Source organism: Mytilus edulis, chromosome 12, assembly GCF_963676685.1.
Source record: "Mytilus edulis chromosome 12, xbMytEdul2.2, whole genome shotgun sequence".
Taxonomy (NCBI): domain Eukaryota; kingdom Metazoa; phylum Mollusca; class Bivalvia; order Mytilida; family Mytilidae; genus Mytilus; species Mytilus edulis.
In genome coordinates, this window is record NC_092355.1 from 2,557,082 (window position 1) to 2,573,591 (window position 16,510).

General features: G+C 31.5%; 1 protein-coding gene across 2 annotated transcripts in view; it reads left to right on the forward strand.

The window, feature by feature from the left end:
* Nucleotides 1-16,510, forward strand: part of LOC139499439 (oxysterol-binding protein-related protein 1-like) — a 98,646-nt gene that overhangs the window by 71,159 nt on the left and 10,977 nt on the right. For both annotated transcript variants that reach the window (XM_071288117.1, XM_071288118.1), the window contains 7 exons: nucleotides 921-996; nucleotides 7,927-8,061; nucleotides 9,456-9,553; nucleotides 10,230-10,406; nucleotides 12,274-12,352; nucleotides 13,033-13,151; nucleotides 13,828-13,951. In XM_071288117.1, the coding sequence (XP_071144218.1) occupies nucleotides 921-996; nucleotides 7,927-8,061; nucleotides 9,456-9,553; nucleotides 10,230-10,406; nucleotides 12,274-12,352; nucleotides 13,033-13,151; nucleotides 13,828-13,951 (808 nt within the window). The remainder of the gene's footprint in view (nucleotides 1-920; nucleotides 997-7,926; nucleotides 8,062-9,455; nucleotides 9,554-10,229; nucleotides 10,407-12,273; nucleotides 12,353-13,032; nucleotides 13,152-13,827; nucleotides 13,952-16,510) is intronic.

The window sequence follows — 16,510 nt, forward strand, 5'->3', positions numbered from 1 at the left end:
TTCACTTGAATTGAAACTTGATGAATAAAATCTAAATTATTTGAAGTGTTTCATTAGATGTACATGTAGATCAAAAGCTATCGAATTGATTGAAAATATTATCAGTTTTTTTATGATTTTTGTTGTAAAGATGACTTGAATTGAAACTTGATGAATAAAATCTGACTTATTTGAAGTGTTTCAGTAGATTATAGGAAGTGTTTGTATTGATTGAAAATATTGTCAGTTTTTCCTGGTATCTAATGTTTACATGTCAGCGTTAAGATACAAGGATTGATGGATTTATAAGAAGATTAGAGAAGGAGTATAATATTTATTATCCACTATATAAAGAAACCTAGGTTTAATGTCTTTGACCTTATCTATATAACCATATATAAGTTTGATATTGCTTATTTAAATAAGGAAGAATTTACAAATGTAGTTATTTGAACACACAACCTTCTGGCTTCATCTTGGTTAAAATATCAAATGGAGTCTGAAAGTTTTAATATAACAAATTATATATTTGGTTGCTGCCAGCATCTCACTCATCGATTATGTCCTTAGCAAAAGTTACTAGAAATTAAAAATTACTATAGTCTAAAATTGATATATATTCTTCTTATAAAAGTATCACACTTATTTGTACATATATCAGCTAGGATCCTACATGAAGTGGTGTACCTTTTTATCAGGAATACTGTTAATTAACCCTATAGAGGGTGCCTGTTGTCAAAGAAATTAACAACGTTGTCATAGGTAAAATAGCAACAAACAGATAATCATTGACCATCTCAACTCAGAACTTTGCTTTTCACACTTTTGCAATACTGGCTCAAGCAAGAACCTGTCGAATCTTCTTGAGATGACCAACGATAATCTTTAAGTACATGTAGGCAAATGATAATAATTAAAGAGATTTTTTTTATGTTTTTCAGAACGAAGCTTCCCGTTCCGATGTTTGACAGAAATGATTTCAGTATATGGAGTATACTAAAGCAATGTATAGGGAAGGTTTGTATATAAAATTATATATAATTGTTTTTACAATAATATAGTCATACATTTAAATGTATGTCATTTTAAATTGGTGTGATTTATATCTATTACATACTCAAAGGACAATGTTCACTTTATAGACTTTCAATTTCACCTTTATCATAAAATACATGTATCAAAAACAATATGAACTTGCTCTTAATAAATGGATCTATTTTAAAAGCCTTAAGGGGACCTTAGTGGGCAGTGGTCTATGTAGTTCTACTACTGTAATTACTAGTCCGTCAACACTGATGTGAGTTCTAACCCTGCTCATGCCGTTGCACTCGATTACAATCTGAATTGACTAGTATCCAATCAAGGTCATGGTTTTCTCTGGGCACTCCGGCTTCCTCCACCCCTAAAAACTAACTGCCACAAATTAGCCCACAAGTTTAAATCCCAACCAAAAGCCTTACTACAAGGTTTATCTCTTCATTATCGTACAGTCAGCACATTTGGATACATATATAATCAAAATACAATTACATTTGTATGTGTTCAATGTTTGTACCTAAAACTGGAGGAAACCAGATTTGACTGCAACCTTGTAAATTGTATAGTAAAAAAGTCAGTAGTCATTTATAGAAATAATAATGTTTCACAAAATGCTTATAAATAACAGCTGCTATATAAGACTATATTATATAAGATATATGTCAAGGAGACAAATCAATTTCTGTTTTGTGCATGATGTATAGCATATTTGTTCATATAGGAATAGGTATTATAGCATTGTTAATAACATCTGACTCTTTTAAGACAGTGAGGTTAAAATTTGAGTTACACATGTATATACAACACATATGAAGTCTTCTTAGGTAATTTCCCTTTTAAAAATGTTCTCTTGAAATATATGCTTTTTAACCGGATTTTTGTGACAAAAATGTCGGTTATTGATTTGGGGATGTACGGCGGGTGGGCGGGCGGGCGGGAATCAAATGTTGTCCGTGCATTAACTCATGAACCGTTCAACCAAAGCTTTTAAAATTTTAATATGTTGTTACTGACAACTAAATGAAAGTCAAGTTCAATAATGGCGATTTTGACTTTTACCGTTCAGGAGTTATGGTTCTTGAAAGATTGAAAAATGGAGTTTACAGTCGTGTCCATGCATTTACGCATGAACTGTTCTACCTAAGCTTCCCAAATTTTAATATGTTGTTACTGATGACAAAATGGAGGTCAAATTCAATAATGGCGATTTTGACTTTTACCGTTCAGGAGTTATGGTTCTTGAAAGATTGAAAAATGGAGTTTCCAGTCGTGTCCGTGCATTTACGCATGAACTGTTCTACCTAAGCTTCCCAAATTTTAATATGTTGTTACTGATGACAAAATGGAGGTCAAGTTCAATAATGACAATTTTGACTTTTACCGTTCAGGAGTTATGGTTCTTGAAAGATTGAAAAATGGTGTTTCCAGTCGTGTCCGTGCATTTTCTCATGAACCATTCAACCACAGCTTTTGAAATTTGTATATGTTGTTACTGATGGCAAATTAAAAGTCAAGTTCAATTATGACGATTTTGACTTTTACTGTTCAGGAGTTATGGTTCTTGAAAGATTGTGAAATGGCGTTTCCATTCACGTTGTTGCATTTACTCATGAACCATTCAATCTAAGCTTTTCAAATTTTAAGATGTTGATACTGATGACAAAATGGAGGTCAAATTTGATATTGACGATTTTCACTTTCACCATTCATCAGTAATGGTTCTTGTGATATTGCCAGGACACAAATAAATATTAATAAATCCGGTTTGCTGTCGTTGTGACAGCCTCTTGTTACAAAATATTTTGAGATAATGGAGCATTGATGGTCAACTTGACCAGTATATTTTTGTCTATCATTAACATGATGGTCATGCATGCCATATGTTCATATAAAAAATTTAAAAAAACAACAAAAAACAACAAAAACTCACAGTAAGCTGTGAAATTTTTTGGATTAATGAAACTAATGTTTATTAATTGTGTGATATAATTGATCACACAGACCTATGATGTGTTATCTGGTGGTGTATTTATACAGATGTCATTGATTTAGATAATGATATTTATACAATGGTGTAACATTGACTTAAATCATATAACAAGATTTATGTATCATTTATGTGTTGGCTAACCCTGTTATGCCTAATTGCTTCTGCAGTTTCATAACATCCTAGCAGATAGCAATAATGTCAATGTACATAGTGTTCCTACTAACAGAAATTCCCCTTGAAACTTTGTTATAAACAATGCCAGATCTATTCCTGTAGGAACAATTATTCACTACCTTTTATTACGCAAGGAAACAAATGCTGTAATTTTTGTTCTAGTGGAATAATTCTTCCAGTCAGTGCTGATGTTATGAAAGAACTTCTACTTCATTACAATATAACAAGATCTGTGTATCATTGATGTTTTGGCTAATTTATGCTTAAAAATACGGCAAAGTTTAATAACATCATTGATCTAGCTATGGTTTTATACTGTACATGTACTACAATCATGTATGTCAATGTATGTACTACAATCATGTGTCAATGTATGTACTACAATCATGTATGTCAATGTATGTACTACAATCATGTATGTCAATGTATGTACTACAATCATAAAATTCTTGTAAATCTTTTATCCCTAAAAACTATGAATATATGTACAGTTGACACGCATTATCTCAAACTCTTTATTTGATCTTATTTCAAAAAGAAAAACATCTGTCCCAAATGATAGCTATTCATTATTTTACTCCTAATTATATATTTTTTTAAATCCTGTAATCAACTGGAAATAGCGGCATTTTACTGTATTAGCAAAGATCACATTTGACAGCATTGTTTATATCATATAACCTATATGCTTTAATTAATTTACTCATATAATCTTTATAAATAAGGAATCTTTTTATATCATCATGATCATTACTAAATTTCTCATTGAGATAATTCTATTGACCCAACTTTACAGAACTTCTATCTGTAATGTTTTTAATTAAGAATTAATGAGTAAGTTAACTTTGACATTTACTAAGCAAGGGCTCAGATGAAATACAAATGAAATATGATGGTAAAGATGGAATTAACTTCTCTTAGGGTATAATGAAGAATTTCTTGGGCGACCATGTAAGGAGAATTTCTTAGGCAATGAAAAAAGGAGAATTTCTTAGGGGATCATGAAAGGAGAATTTCTTAGGTGATCAAGAAAGTAGATTTCTTAGGGGGGTCAAGAAAGGAGAATTTCTTAGGGCATCAAGAAAGGAGAATTTCTTAGGGGTCAAGAAAGTAGAATTTCTTAGGGGGGTCATGAAAGGAGAATTTCTAAGGCGATCAAGAAAGGAGAATTCCTTAGGGGATCATGAAAGTAGAATTTCTTAGGGGGGTCATGAAAGGAGAATTTCTTACAGGATAACGAATAGAAATTGTGTTTAGATTAAGTAAGCAAAACTTGTTATGTAATTTTTGTTAGCTTTGCTTATTTATGAAAGATCGAGGCATCATGTAGTTTTGAAAAATAAGAAGATCTGGTACAATTGCCACTGAGACAAAGTTTGTAAACAACTATGGGTCACTGCCTTAAACAATGAGGCCATATATAGGAAGCTTTAAAGACCCACAATGACTAAATGTAAATCAATTCAAATTAGAAAACCTAGCTGAGTATCTGTCAGTACTGCTAGAGTATAGTACTGCTAGAGTATTTTAGTATGAAAGATTGCTAAATATCACTACCCCTTAGAGTGCTTAATATTTAAGTTCTTTGTACTGATTCTTCATAGATAATCTAGCCCTATGGTGGGACACATGTCCATTACTGAACATTACTATTTGTCAAGATAGTATGTTAATCTGTTGTAAATGCCCACTGCTGTTTTAAGCTGCTACTATAGAAATACAAATATATATGTATGCCAATAAGATAATTTAACACTCCACTACTTAACATGTATATCATCTTGCCTTTAAATCATTTTTGGTTATCAGTGCAGATCAATTCAAATGTCACATCCCTTAATAAGGTCTGCTTTCATTGGTCCAAATGGTGACTTTTATAAGCTGTACTTATACAAATTATGACTTAGAGGGAGAGTTATCTTATTAGCACTCATACCACATCTTTTTATATCTACTAGTCATATGTCACTTCCCTAATATAAGGTTAGCTTCATTGGTCCCAAGGGTGACTTTTATAAGTAGGTTTGACTGATGTAATATTCTTATTGATATATATATGTACAAAAAATCAAACAAGATTTTAAGGAAAAAGACGACAACGGAATAAGCTTAAACTTAAACATGAATAGAAAGTTAATTACTGCGGATTCATTTCTAACTCTCATCGGAAATCAATCCCTGTTGAAGACTGTAAAAGACCATAAAACACTAATTTATAAACGTTAAACATTATACATCTTGATTTCAACGACAGAAAAAAACCTCCATCAGTAAAATGTTTGTTGAGACCATTAATGAGCCAGTTAGTAGAGTTACTACTAAAATGGCTTTTACTATGTCTTTAAACAATCAATATGTAAAAAAATGTATATCAGTAAAATGTTTGTTTAGGCCATTTATGAGCCGGTTACTACTAAAATAGCTTTTACTATGTCATTTAACCATGTTAACAATCAATATGTGAAATGGTTCCATGCATATCCAGGAAGTTTATCTACCGTCCCAGGAATTTCTCTATTTGCCTTACTAAGACTTGCATTTTTTATGTAGGATGTTATATTGATCTTGTTCTTTTTAATTTGATCATTATTTCTTCAGTGTGGAAAGATGGTTAAAAAGGTTAATGAATTGTATAGCTTTTGGAGCATGACAACCATCTTAATAATAAATAAGTCTACAGTTCAAAAAATAATTACAATAAAGAAGTCATTGCTATTTTACGAACATTTTCCTTTGAGCTTGCTGACTGACAGTTTCCTTTCTCAGCACAGTAGAGTCATATGAAAAATTAGACACTAAATAGTGCACAATGAAATTAACAATGTTTACATAGGTAAAATAGAAATAAACAGACTATCATTGGTCATCTTGTATTGGCTCAAGCGAGAAAATCAATCTTGTTGATATGAAAAATGATAATCTATAATTACTAAATTTTAAAAAACAACCCTTTTGAAAAAAAAAGCTGTCCCGAGGGATATTATATTTGACCCCTTTCAATCCTATGTGATGGTCAATCGACTATTTTTCCAACAGGCTACCTCCTCAATAGTAGGACTTTCTGGTAATCTAGTAAAAGTTACTTAAAAAGTAAAAGCAAGCTTATAATCTGTATAATATGCAGAAAAATACGATATTTTATCTTTTCTACACACATCATTATTATTAGAAAACATCTATTTTCCCCTAAATTGCACCCAACATAAGCTTGTTTTTGCTTCTTTTAGATGCTCTTACTTGACAGAGTACCAGATTGTCCTACAACAATGTAGGCAGTGGCGGATCTAGAAATTTTTATAAGTGTGGGCCCACTGACTGCCTAAGAAGGGGCTTGCTCCGGTCATGCTTCAGTGATTCCCTTATGAATCCCTATATAATCCAATTTTTTCCCAGAAAAGGGGGGTTCCCCCCCCTTTCTAAATTCACCTCAAGTAGGTTACCCATCAATAAAATTATGTATCCTGGAGTAAAAAGTGAAATTAATGAAAAACAGGAGAGAAAAAGGAATTTTAATGTGCTGTATTTGAACAGAATTGAAGGACTACTCTTGTATATAAAACAAATGTCAGATAGAACACAGGATGACACCCTTCTTTTAAATGAAATGGAAATGGATAAAAAAAAATGGACACAAATGGAGTAAATATTAGAAATTTAAATGTATAATCAACAACCAGTCATAGAAAAAAAAGGCAAAACTAAAACATGATATTTTGATTGGCATATTATTCAATTATTTTTTAGTGATTTGATAAATGTGTGGTGTTATTGAGCATTGAAAAGCTGTTATTCAGTGAGCTGAACTGTATATTACTTTTGCAATTAAATAATTAATTTACATTTACACCATGATTAATTGCATATCCTGTATTTTATCATGCTTTAGAGTACAATGAATGTATTTAAGTAGACACATTCAATGCAGTCATGTTACTATAGTTTAATGTTCATCAATTAAAAAACTTAATGATTAGAAAGTTTTGTTCTCAAATGTATCAATGTTAAAGCATATTTATTGTTATATGACAATATTTTCTGTAAAAATTAAAAGAGATTGTATAAATATAAGGCTGTTGTTATTTATGATGATGTAAATTTCCCCTGTGTATCCTAACAAATAGATATAAAATTTGGTTCATTGTAAATAATTCATGTATAAAGGATGTACTCACTCACTCACTCACTCACTCATTCTGAACAAAGTTTCCTATCATGAATGAACTCAATGAAGTGTGAATGTGTATTCATAAAGACACCATGTAGTTATCATGGTCATCAGCATTTAGCAAGCAAAAGTCTTAGAAGGACATATATATATAAAGTCAAGAGATGTGGTATGATTGTCAATCAGACAACTCTCCACTAGACACAAAATGATGTTAACAATTAGCAAAACCTTTACTGCATAGAAAGCTTCAATAGGCTCCAAAAAGCCAAATGTAAAACAATTTAAAGAAGAAAACTAACAGCCTGATTTATAACGACCAATGAAAACAAAAATGATATACAGCAACAAACAACAACTGTGACTGAAATACAGACTTTCTTAGATTTTTTTTTTTCAATATAACATCAACAAATATTTTTATTCAATCATTACCTGATATATACATATCTAATTATTTTGAAGAAGCCAAGATTGCATGCTCAGGGTTTCTGTAATTTTTGTTATTGCTTAATTTAATTTGTATGAACTCAAACTTCAACATAAAAAATAATACAACAGTGTTTGTTTCTATTTTCAGGAATTATCCAAGATTACTATGCCAGTTGTGTTCAATGAACCATTAAGTTTTCTACAGAGAATATCAGAGTATTTAGAATATGCCAAATTACTAGAACAGGCCAACTTGAGTGATGATCCAGTGGAGAGACTTTCAGTAAGATTTCTTAGATACTTCTTAGACATGCATTCATAGTCTGTGTGGTCATCATAATAACACTGTTTTGAAACATGACTTTAGTGAAATATCCCTTGTGTCTTTATATCTATAATACTATGGATCCATTATTATTGGTGGGATACCAATTTTCGTGGATTTCGTGGGTACAAGTAATCCACTAGTTTAAATGTTCTGTGATTTACAAATTTTCTATTGGTTTGTATGCAGACTTTTGCAAAACTACGAAATTAAATATCCACAAAAATACAAGATTTCCTCAACCCACGAAAATTAATGAATCCCTAGTATACATGGTATACAGTGACTTCATAATGCTTTGGCAGTCCTCTGTCAATATCATCACAAAACTAAGACACTATTGAGGAGCAAACTGAGAGCCATAGACACCATACAACATGAAAGTCCTGGTACAGTTAATTCGGAAATTAATTCATATAAAAACAAGATGAAGTGTTGTTATTAATTTCCAATGAAACAAAAATGTACCAAAGACAAATGAAAGAAATTAACAACTATAGGTAACTTCAGCAATGAGCAAAACCAATACCCCATAGTCGACTATAAGAGGCCCAGATATGACAAATGTACAATAAATCAAACAAGAAAACTTATATATTTACGTACAAAACAATGAGCTATAAACAAATTTGATAAACAGCAACAAAAGAAAAAGTAAAATATCAAAAATACTGAATTTCAATGAAAATTCAGAACGGAAAGTCCCAAATTAAATGGCAAAATCAAAAGCTTAAACACATCAAACGAATGGATAACAATTGTTATATTCCTGATTTGGTACAGGCATTTTCTAATGTAGAAAGTGGTGGATCAAACCTCGTTTTGAGAAAACCACTGAATAACAGTGATCCTGACTTGGGACAGGTACATACAAGACATACAACATGTTGTGGGGTTAAACTTGCTTGGGAACATTAAACTAAGTTCACAACTCAATACTTTTTTGATATGTTATCTGCAGTCAAGTTCAAATTTTACATATATATCCATAAATGGATGAGATAAGAATGGAAATGTGGAATGTGTCAAAGAGACAACAACCGAAGTCCACCAATGGGTCTTCAATGCAGCAAGAAACTCCCGCACCCTGAAGAGTCATTCAGCTGGCCCCTAAACAAATATGTGATAATGGACGCATACTTAATTCTGAATTAAACAAAAGAAACTGGTCAAAAATGTGGCAGGGTTAAATATGTTTTTTGACATCTCAACAATGCATTCCCCTATACCTCTAGCCAATGTAGAGCACAAAATATGTACAGTAAAACTCAGTTTAAGAGAAGTCTGATGTCAGCTTATATAGGTCTGTACTTGTAGAATTATTTTTGAAGTATTCTGTCTTCTTTTTACAGTATGTTTCTGCGTTTGCTGTCTCATCGATCTCATCTAACTGGGAGAGGATTGGTAAACCATTTAATCCTTTACTGGGGGAGACTTATGAGTTCTCTAGGTAAGCCATTTAATCTGTTACTAGGGGAGACCTATGAATTCTAAAGGTAAACCATTTAATCCTTTACTAGGGGAGACTTATGAGTCTTCTAGGTAAATATTGATGTAAACCATTTAATCATAGACACAATTGATAAAAAAAATTTAGCATGGAGAAAAGTAGCAGTGGAAATAGATATAGGAAGATGTGGTATGAATGCCAATGAGACAACTCTCCATTCAAGTCACAATTTATAAAAGTAAACCATTATAGGTCAAGGTATGGACTTCAACACAGAGCCTAAGCTCACACCAAACAGCAAGCTGTAAAGGGCCCCAAAAGATTACTAATGTAAAACCATTTAAACGGGAAAACCAACGGTCTTATCATCAATAAAGATCATTAGTATAAAATATATCAGCTGCATCAGATAGAAATCGACCATAAATGCAAATGAATATAAGTACATCTATTTACTTATTTTGGGTGGAAAAAATCTGTATGCAAAGTCTATTAATTATTAGAAAATTGAGACAATATACATGATATAAAAACCCTATCCAAAACATACCACTCAATCAGCTTTTATTTTGTATTTGAATAATCCAGAATCGATCTAAGTCTTATCTATGCTCTTGCTAAAGGTCGATTTATATAGCTCATTTGTTATTTAATGACCTTTCTCTCTTTGTTTCAGGCCAGATTTAGGATTTAAGATAGTCAGTGAACAGGTCAGCCATCATCCACCTGTCAGTGCATTCCATGCCGAATCACCTCATTTTAAAATACATGGATCCATTTATCCTAAGTTAAAATTCTGGGGGAAATCAGTCGAGGTCAATCCAAAGGGCCTTATTACATTAGAACTTTTACGGTAAGTAGATAGCTATTTATTTGTTTATTTAACCTTAATAAATAGAGAATATAATATGGCTTTTTCAATATCGCATGCGTATCAACCCGAAACACCAATATAATCCCAAGAGCTCTGCTCGAGGGATTATATTGGTTGAGGGTTGATACGGTGTGTGATATTGGAAAAGCCATATCATATAAACTTTATTATATACATATACCTGAAGTAGATGGGTTTTTTTTATGTGACATGAAGTGATACAGATAAGAAGATTTGACATGACGTCATACAGATAAGGGGTTTGATAAAGCCTTTGCAACAGTGACTGCAATCGATGATGTGACGTCATACAGATTAAAGGTGTGATAAAGCTTTTGCAACCGTGCTGATATCGATTTCACCACGGGTGGCTGATACAGCACGCTTGCCATTGATTGTATTACACATACAATTTATCTGTATTTACTACTAAGTATATAATAAAATGGTTTATATAAAAAATAAAGTAGATGTGGTTTGATTGCCAACTCTCCACAAGAGACCACATGACACAGAAATTAACAACTGTAAGTCACTGTATGGCCTTCAACAATAAGCAAAGCTCATACAGCATAGTCAGCTATAAAAGGGACAAAAATGTTAACAATTCAAACAAGAAAATTAACGGCCTAATCAATATACAAAAAATGAACGAAAAACAAATACATGACACAGCAACGAACGACAACCACTGATTTTCAGACTCCTGACTTGGTACAGACACATACATACAGAATATACCTACTTCCCATCATAAAACAAGCAATATAAAAGGAGTAAGTTCGGTAAGTGCCATATTTGGCCCCAATTATAAAGTTCATGGTTACAAGACAATAATTGTTTTAAGTTGCCTTAAAGACATGTGAGAAAGTTAAACAGAGCTGTTTTTGTCAAAGTTTAATTCTAACACATTGATTTTTACATCCCAAAAAGGTCAAGATAAGGGATTTTGATGAAATTTGACAAAATCAGCTGGATTTCAACCAAATAAAGGACCAGAAAACATAGAGCGCAGGCGTCGACAAGCTTAATATTCAAATAAGACATGTTAAATGTCTTCAAAAACATTATTTTAAAAGATCTTTGTTGTCGACGTATGCGCTCTATGTTTCCTGTCAAATAATCTTTGGAAATTTACCCATTTTCATTGATTTTTTCGTCAAAAATCAATATGAGTACAACTTGTGACGTCATAATGAAATGCAGAAACGTAAATTTTCAACAAAATGGCTTATATTCTATCTAGTCAATGTATTAGCTATAATTTATCATGATATTGGTCAATAAATCTGAATTTGAAATTTACGCTAAAAAAGGGGGCCATTTTAGGACCTTATCGAACATACTCCTTTAGCAAAAAAACCTGATTTTCATAAATACTTTATTTATTGAAATACAATTTTGTTTTTTTTATAATCTGCTCCCTTTGTTCAGTAAAGTTAGTATCCCCCAATTCAAAACCAAATCCTAGGCAATATTAAGAATGTTTGGTAGTATGATTTCTTCTAAAATTTGTTTCAGAACTAAAATATTAAATGTGTACATTAGCAAATCTTTGAAAAGAATTTAAAAGCTATTATTTTTATGTTTTTTTTTTACGTTTTTATATTCAGTAAATAGCTTACCAGAGCTTGTGATCATATTGATGGTGTTTTATTTTATGCTTCGCCAAATCAAATAAAGTTTTCTTTACTTTTTATTCTTCATTATGACAAGACAATACAAGTTTGTTAATACACTCAGGCACACATTGTGTACAACAAGAGCAACGTGATATAGTATACGTAATTAAAATATTTCCTATGAAATTTTCCAGCCAACACTAATAAATATTTCAATCTTTCAGGCATGGTGAAACATATACTTGGTCCAATATAAACTGTTGTGTTCATAATGTGATAGTGGGGACTATCTGGATAGAGCACGTAAGTTTGCTGCTCTGTGAATCTATGTTTTAGGCAAACTATACATGCAACAGGGTATGTGTAGGAGGTGTGATCCTTGTTTTAACACGATAACGGCCTGTCTTTGTTTTGCAGTCTGGTCTGTCTTTAAATTTTAATATAAAATTTTAACAAAGATGAGGGGGGCATTTAACTACAGTTTAGCAATCTTAAATTAGTTGCTTATTTAATTTGCAGTGTTTATATTTTCAAAAATAAAATATTAAGAGACGTAAAGAAAGGGCATTGATTTCTAGATTGATCTCATTTGAAGAAATATATCAGAATATAAACTAGGATTTATTAAAAACATTTATTTACTACTTTGGGTAAATTTTAGTATAGATATAGGAAGATGTGGTATGATTGCCAATGAGACAACTCTCCATCCAAGTCACAATTTGTAAAAGTAAACCATTATATGTCAAAGTATGGTCTTCAACCCAGAGCCTTGGCTAACATGGAACAGCAAGCTAAAAAGGGCCCCAAAAATGACAAGTGTAAAACCTTTCAAACATGGAAAAAGACAGTCAAATCTATATAAAAAAACGAGACAACTATTTATGAACCACATCAACAAATGAGAACCACTAAACATCATGTTCTTATATTTATTTTGATGCTTCATATTTTTGTCAACATCTGTTTATTTTCTGTTTCAGTATGGTCCAATGGAAGTAATTAATCATAAAACCAAACACAAAGCCTTACTAAACTTTAAACAGGGAGGCTGGTTTGGTAGAGATTTACATAAAGTGGAAGGATTTATTTATGATAGCAAGTAAGTTGATCATACTAACCCTATAACATGGAGGCTGGTTTGGTAGAGATTTAGATAAAGTGGAAGGATTTATTTATGATAGCAAGTAAGTTGATCATACTAACCCTATAACAGGGAGGCTAGTATGGTAGAGATTTACATAAAGTGGAAGGATTTATTTATGATAGCAAGTAAGTTGATCATTGTACCCCTATAACATGGAGAAAAGATATGTAATGGCATCTTATAGACACTCAGTTAAACCGAACATTCACCAGATAAATCAACTACTGCTATTGGAAAACACAAATTCATGATCTTTCTTGTGTTAAGTTGGGTAACAGGCAGGCCATTGACAAACATTGTTTAAAAAGGTAATATTAGCAAGGGGAACACATCATTGGTTGATTTAAAGGATATTTTATTGGGAAAATATAGAAAAGTATATACGAAAAATCAAAAGACTAGTCATAGCTGAATAGCATCTCATTATTTTATTCAGATACATAATATAAAAAAAAAAATGCAAATATTACTTAACAGAATTTAAACCTCTGATAACCATTCTTCTGCATATCAGAAAATATATATGAGACCTATTAATATCAGTTTTGTTGGGTGTCACTTTTGATCTTAATATTTTCACTAAACTATGGTTATTTGGTATTATGTAAAGATTATATTTTGACTTTTTCAGTAAAAAAAAAGTAAAGGCATTATATGGAAGTTGGGTATTAGATATGTATAGTGTTCCTGCAGATATTTATGAACAGCATATGAGTGAATCAGTTAATCATCAGCCATGTCAACATAAAGATAAAGTGAGTATGCCACTCAAATAGAGTGGCAATAGAACATGACAACTGCAAAATTTTGAGATATTAGGAATTACTATCCTAGTATATATATATGTTATATTTGTTATTCTCGTGGGATTTTGTCTATGTGTGTTACATTTTAGTGTTATGTCGTTGTTCTCCTCTTATATTTAATGTGTTTCCCTCGGTTTTAGTTTGTTACCCCGATTTTGTTTTTTGTCCATGGATTTATGAGTTTTGAACAGCGGTATACTACTGTTGCCTTTATTTGAGTGATTTTAAATAACAATGTGATTGCCAAAGAACTTGGATAAAAAATTACCTCTGAAATTTTGAATGTGGGTATTATTATCCCTTCCACTGAAGTGTAGTTTTCCTCAACCAAATGTTATGAAATTTATACAAAAAGATTATTAACATTTTTGGAAGTTGTCGGTGCCATATAGTTTTACCCTTGTCCAAATTCCGCAATTCCGTAATTCCGAAATTCCGTCATTCCACAGCAAACCATTATACAGAGGTTTTTTTAAAACGCCTTCAGATATTGGGCTGATTTCTGGTATGTTAGTTATCTATGATGAGTTACAGATCAAGTTTAAGTTTTGTTACGCCCCAAAATTTTGCCATAAATTACGGGCTTTGGACTTTGATAAATTGTTGAACATCACAGTTATACAGACTTTTTTTCTAAACTCTTTCAGATGTTTGGTTGATTTTTGGTATGTGAGTTAACCATGATGAGTTAAATATCAAGTTTAAGTTCCATTCCGCTCGGCTAATTTTTGGTGGAAGAAGACGTCAAGTCTTCTGAAGACCTATGGGACCGACTTTAAACTCATTTGAGCCTCCGTATGCCGCATTCGTTTCTGTGTATTACAATTTCATAACAACTTAAGATTCCTGACACCGATTTTTACACATGATTAAGCATCTGAATCATTTAATTTGTAAATTAGGATTGAAAAACAATCACTATCGTAAATATGACCTTTTTATTTATGTAAATTAATAGATTTCATCTCATCCACATGAAATCCATGAACGTTATTTGTTTACTTGTAACCGGATGATTTTACTGTAGATATTTGTAGTACGCATGCGTGAATTTGGTATCGGGACAACTCGCCCTGTTTACAAGTTCGCCCTTGAAGTTACAAATTTTCAATCTTGCAGACAAGACGATTTTGTTTTTAATAAATAAAATTTATTAAATTGGTGTCTTTATTCATTGTTTTCCTTGTCGTGTGAATTAGATGCCTTTCTACTTCAAATGGTTTGAATCTATTTATAAAATTATTCAAGACTCAGTTGACAAGAGCAGTACGTTACTGTTGGGAGAATTTGATTAAACTCTAAATGCTCATAGAATAAGAAATATAATTGAAACTGAACGTACCTCCTTCTGAATAATTTATTGCAATATAAATATAAATCCCTTTTGACAAGAGAAATCTGACTTTTGTCAGAAATATTTTTTTCACATGTGCAAAGGTAATCACGTGTGGTGGCCATATTGGTTTGTTTACAAATATGTGAAGAAGCCTGTAGAACCATGACCTAAACATGAATAGTCTCTGAAAGCGTAAACTTTATGCAATACTATTTTATCAATCATGATTATTTTCATAAATTTAAATTTGATTATTTAAAGAAATAAAATTATAACAATTACGATTTTAGATAAGAGATTCTACTCAGACATGCTGTGATCTATTTATAGCCAAATTAGTTTACCTGTGTGAAAATGTAAATAATTTGTTTACTAAACAAGTAAAGACAAACTATGATCAACTATGGATGGAAGATAATAATTTACATAAATATTTCAGGACATTTGATTGATTTTAATAAATATAGGATTTAAAAACTGCAAGTGGAAACAAATTTAATCATTAGCTACATAATCAGCTGATAATTTTTCTCGCAAACATCGTTGTGATGTAATTGATAAAAATCACTCCATCAATCCTCCAGCCCTTTCACATATTTAAAAAGCAATAGATCTACTTATTACTGTAGAATATTCATTGAATATACTTTCATCGTCTAATTGAATATATCGGGTAATCGGATATTTTTAGCTGAAATTTTGGGTATCCGATTGTCCGGAGTCTACTGTACTACCATAAACATGATAAAGATAGTAAATAGTATTTTGTTTCACTAATTTATTGACATAATACTGGTTGTAACATATTTTATTTTTGTATTCAGGTTGGGACCCCTCCACAATTATGAGTGGTGTCCCTTAAATAAGGGACTGTTCCTAAAACAAGGGGTCATTTTACTGTTGAAAAAAAAGAAAGAACATTTTTAAGATTTTTATTAAACTCAAAAGTGGGAAAATTCTTATATTTGGAACAACTTTTCTAAATGAGGGGTCAAGTTAATAAAGAAGATATAAGTTTAGAAACAACAGAAAATTCTTTTGACATATTTTGACCATTTAGTACTTAATAGATGCATAGTTCTTGGGGGGGGGGGAAATTTCATCAAATAATATGAATAAAAATGTGCTCATTTTTTACAGTGGGTTGTAATGTTCTTCCAATAAGATTAACC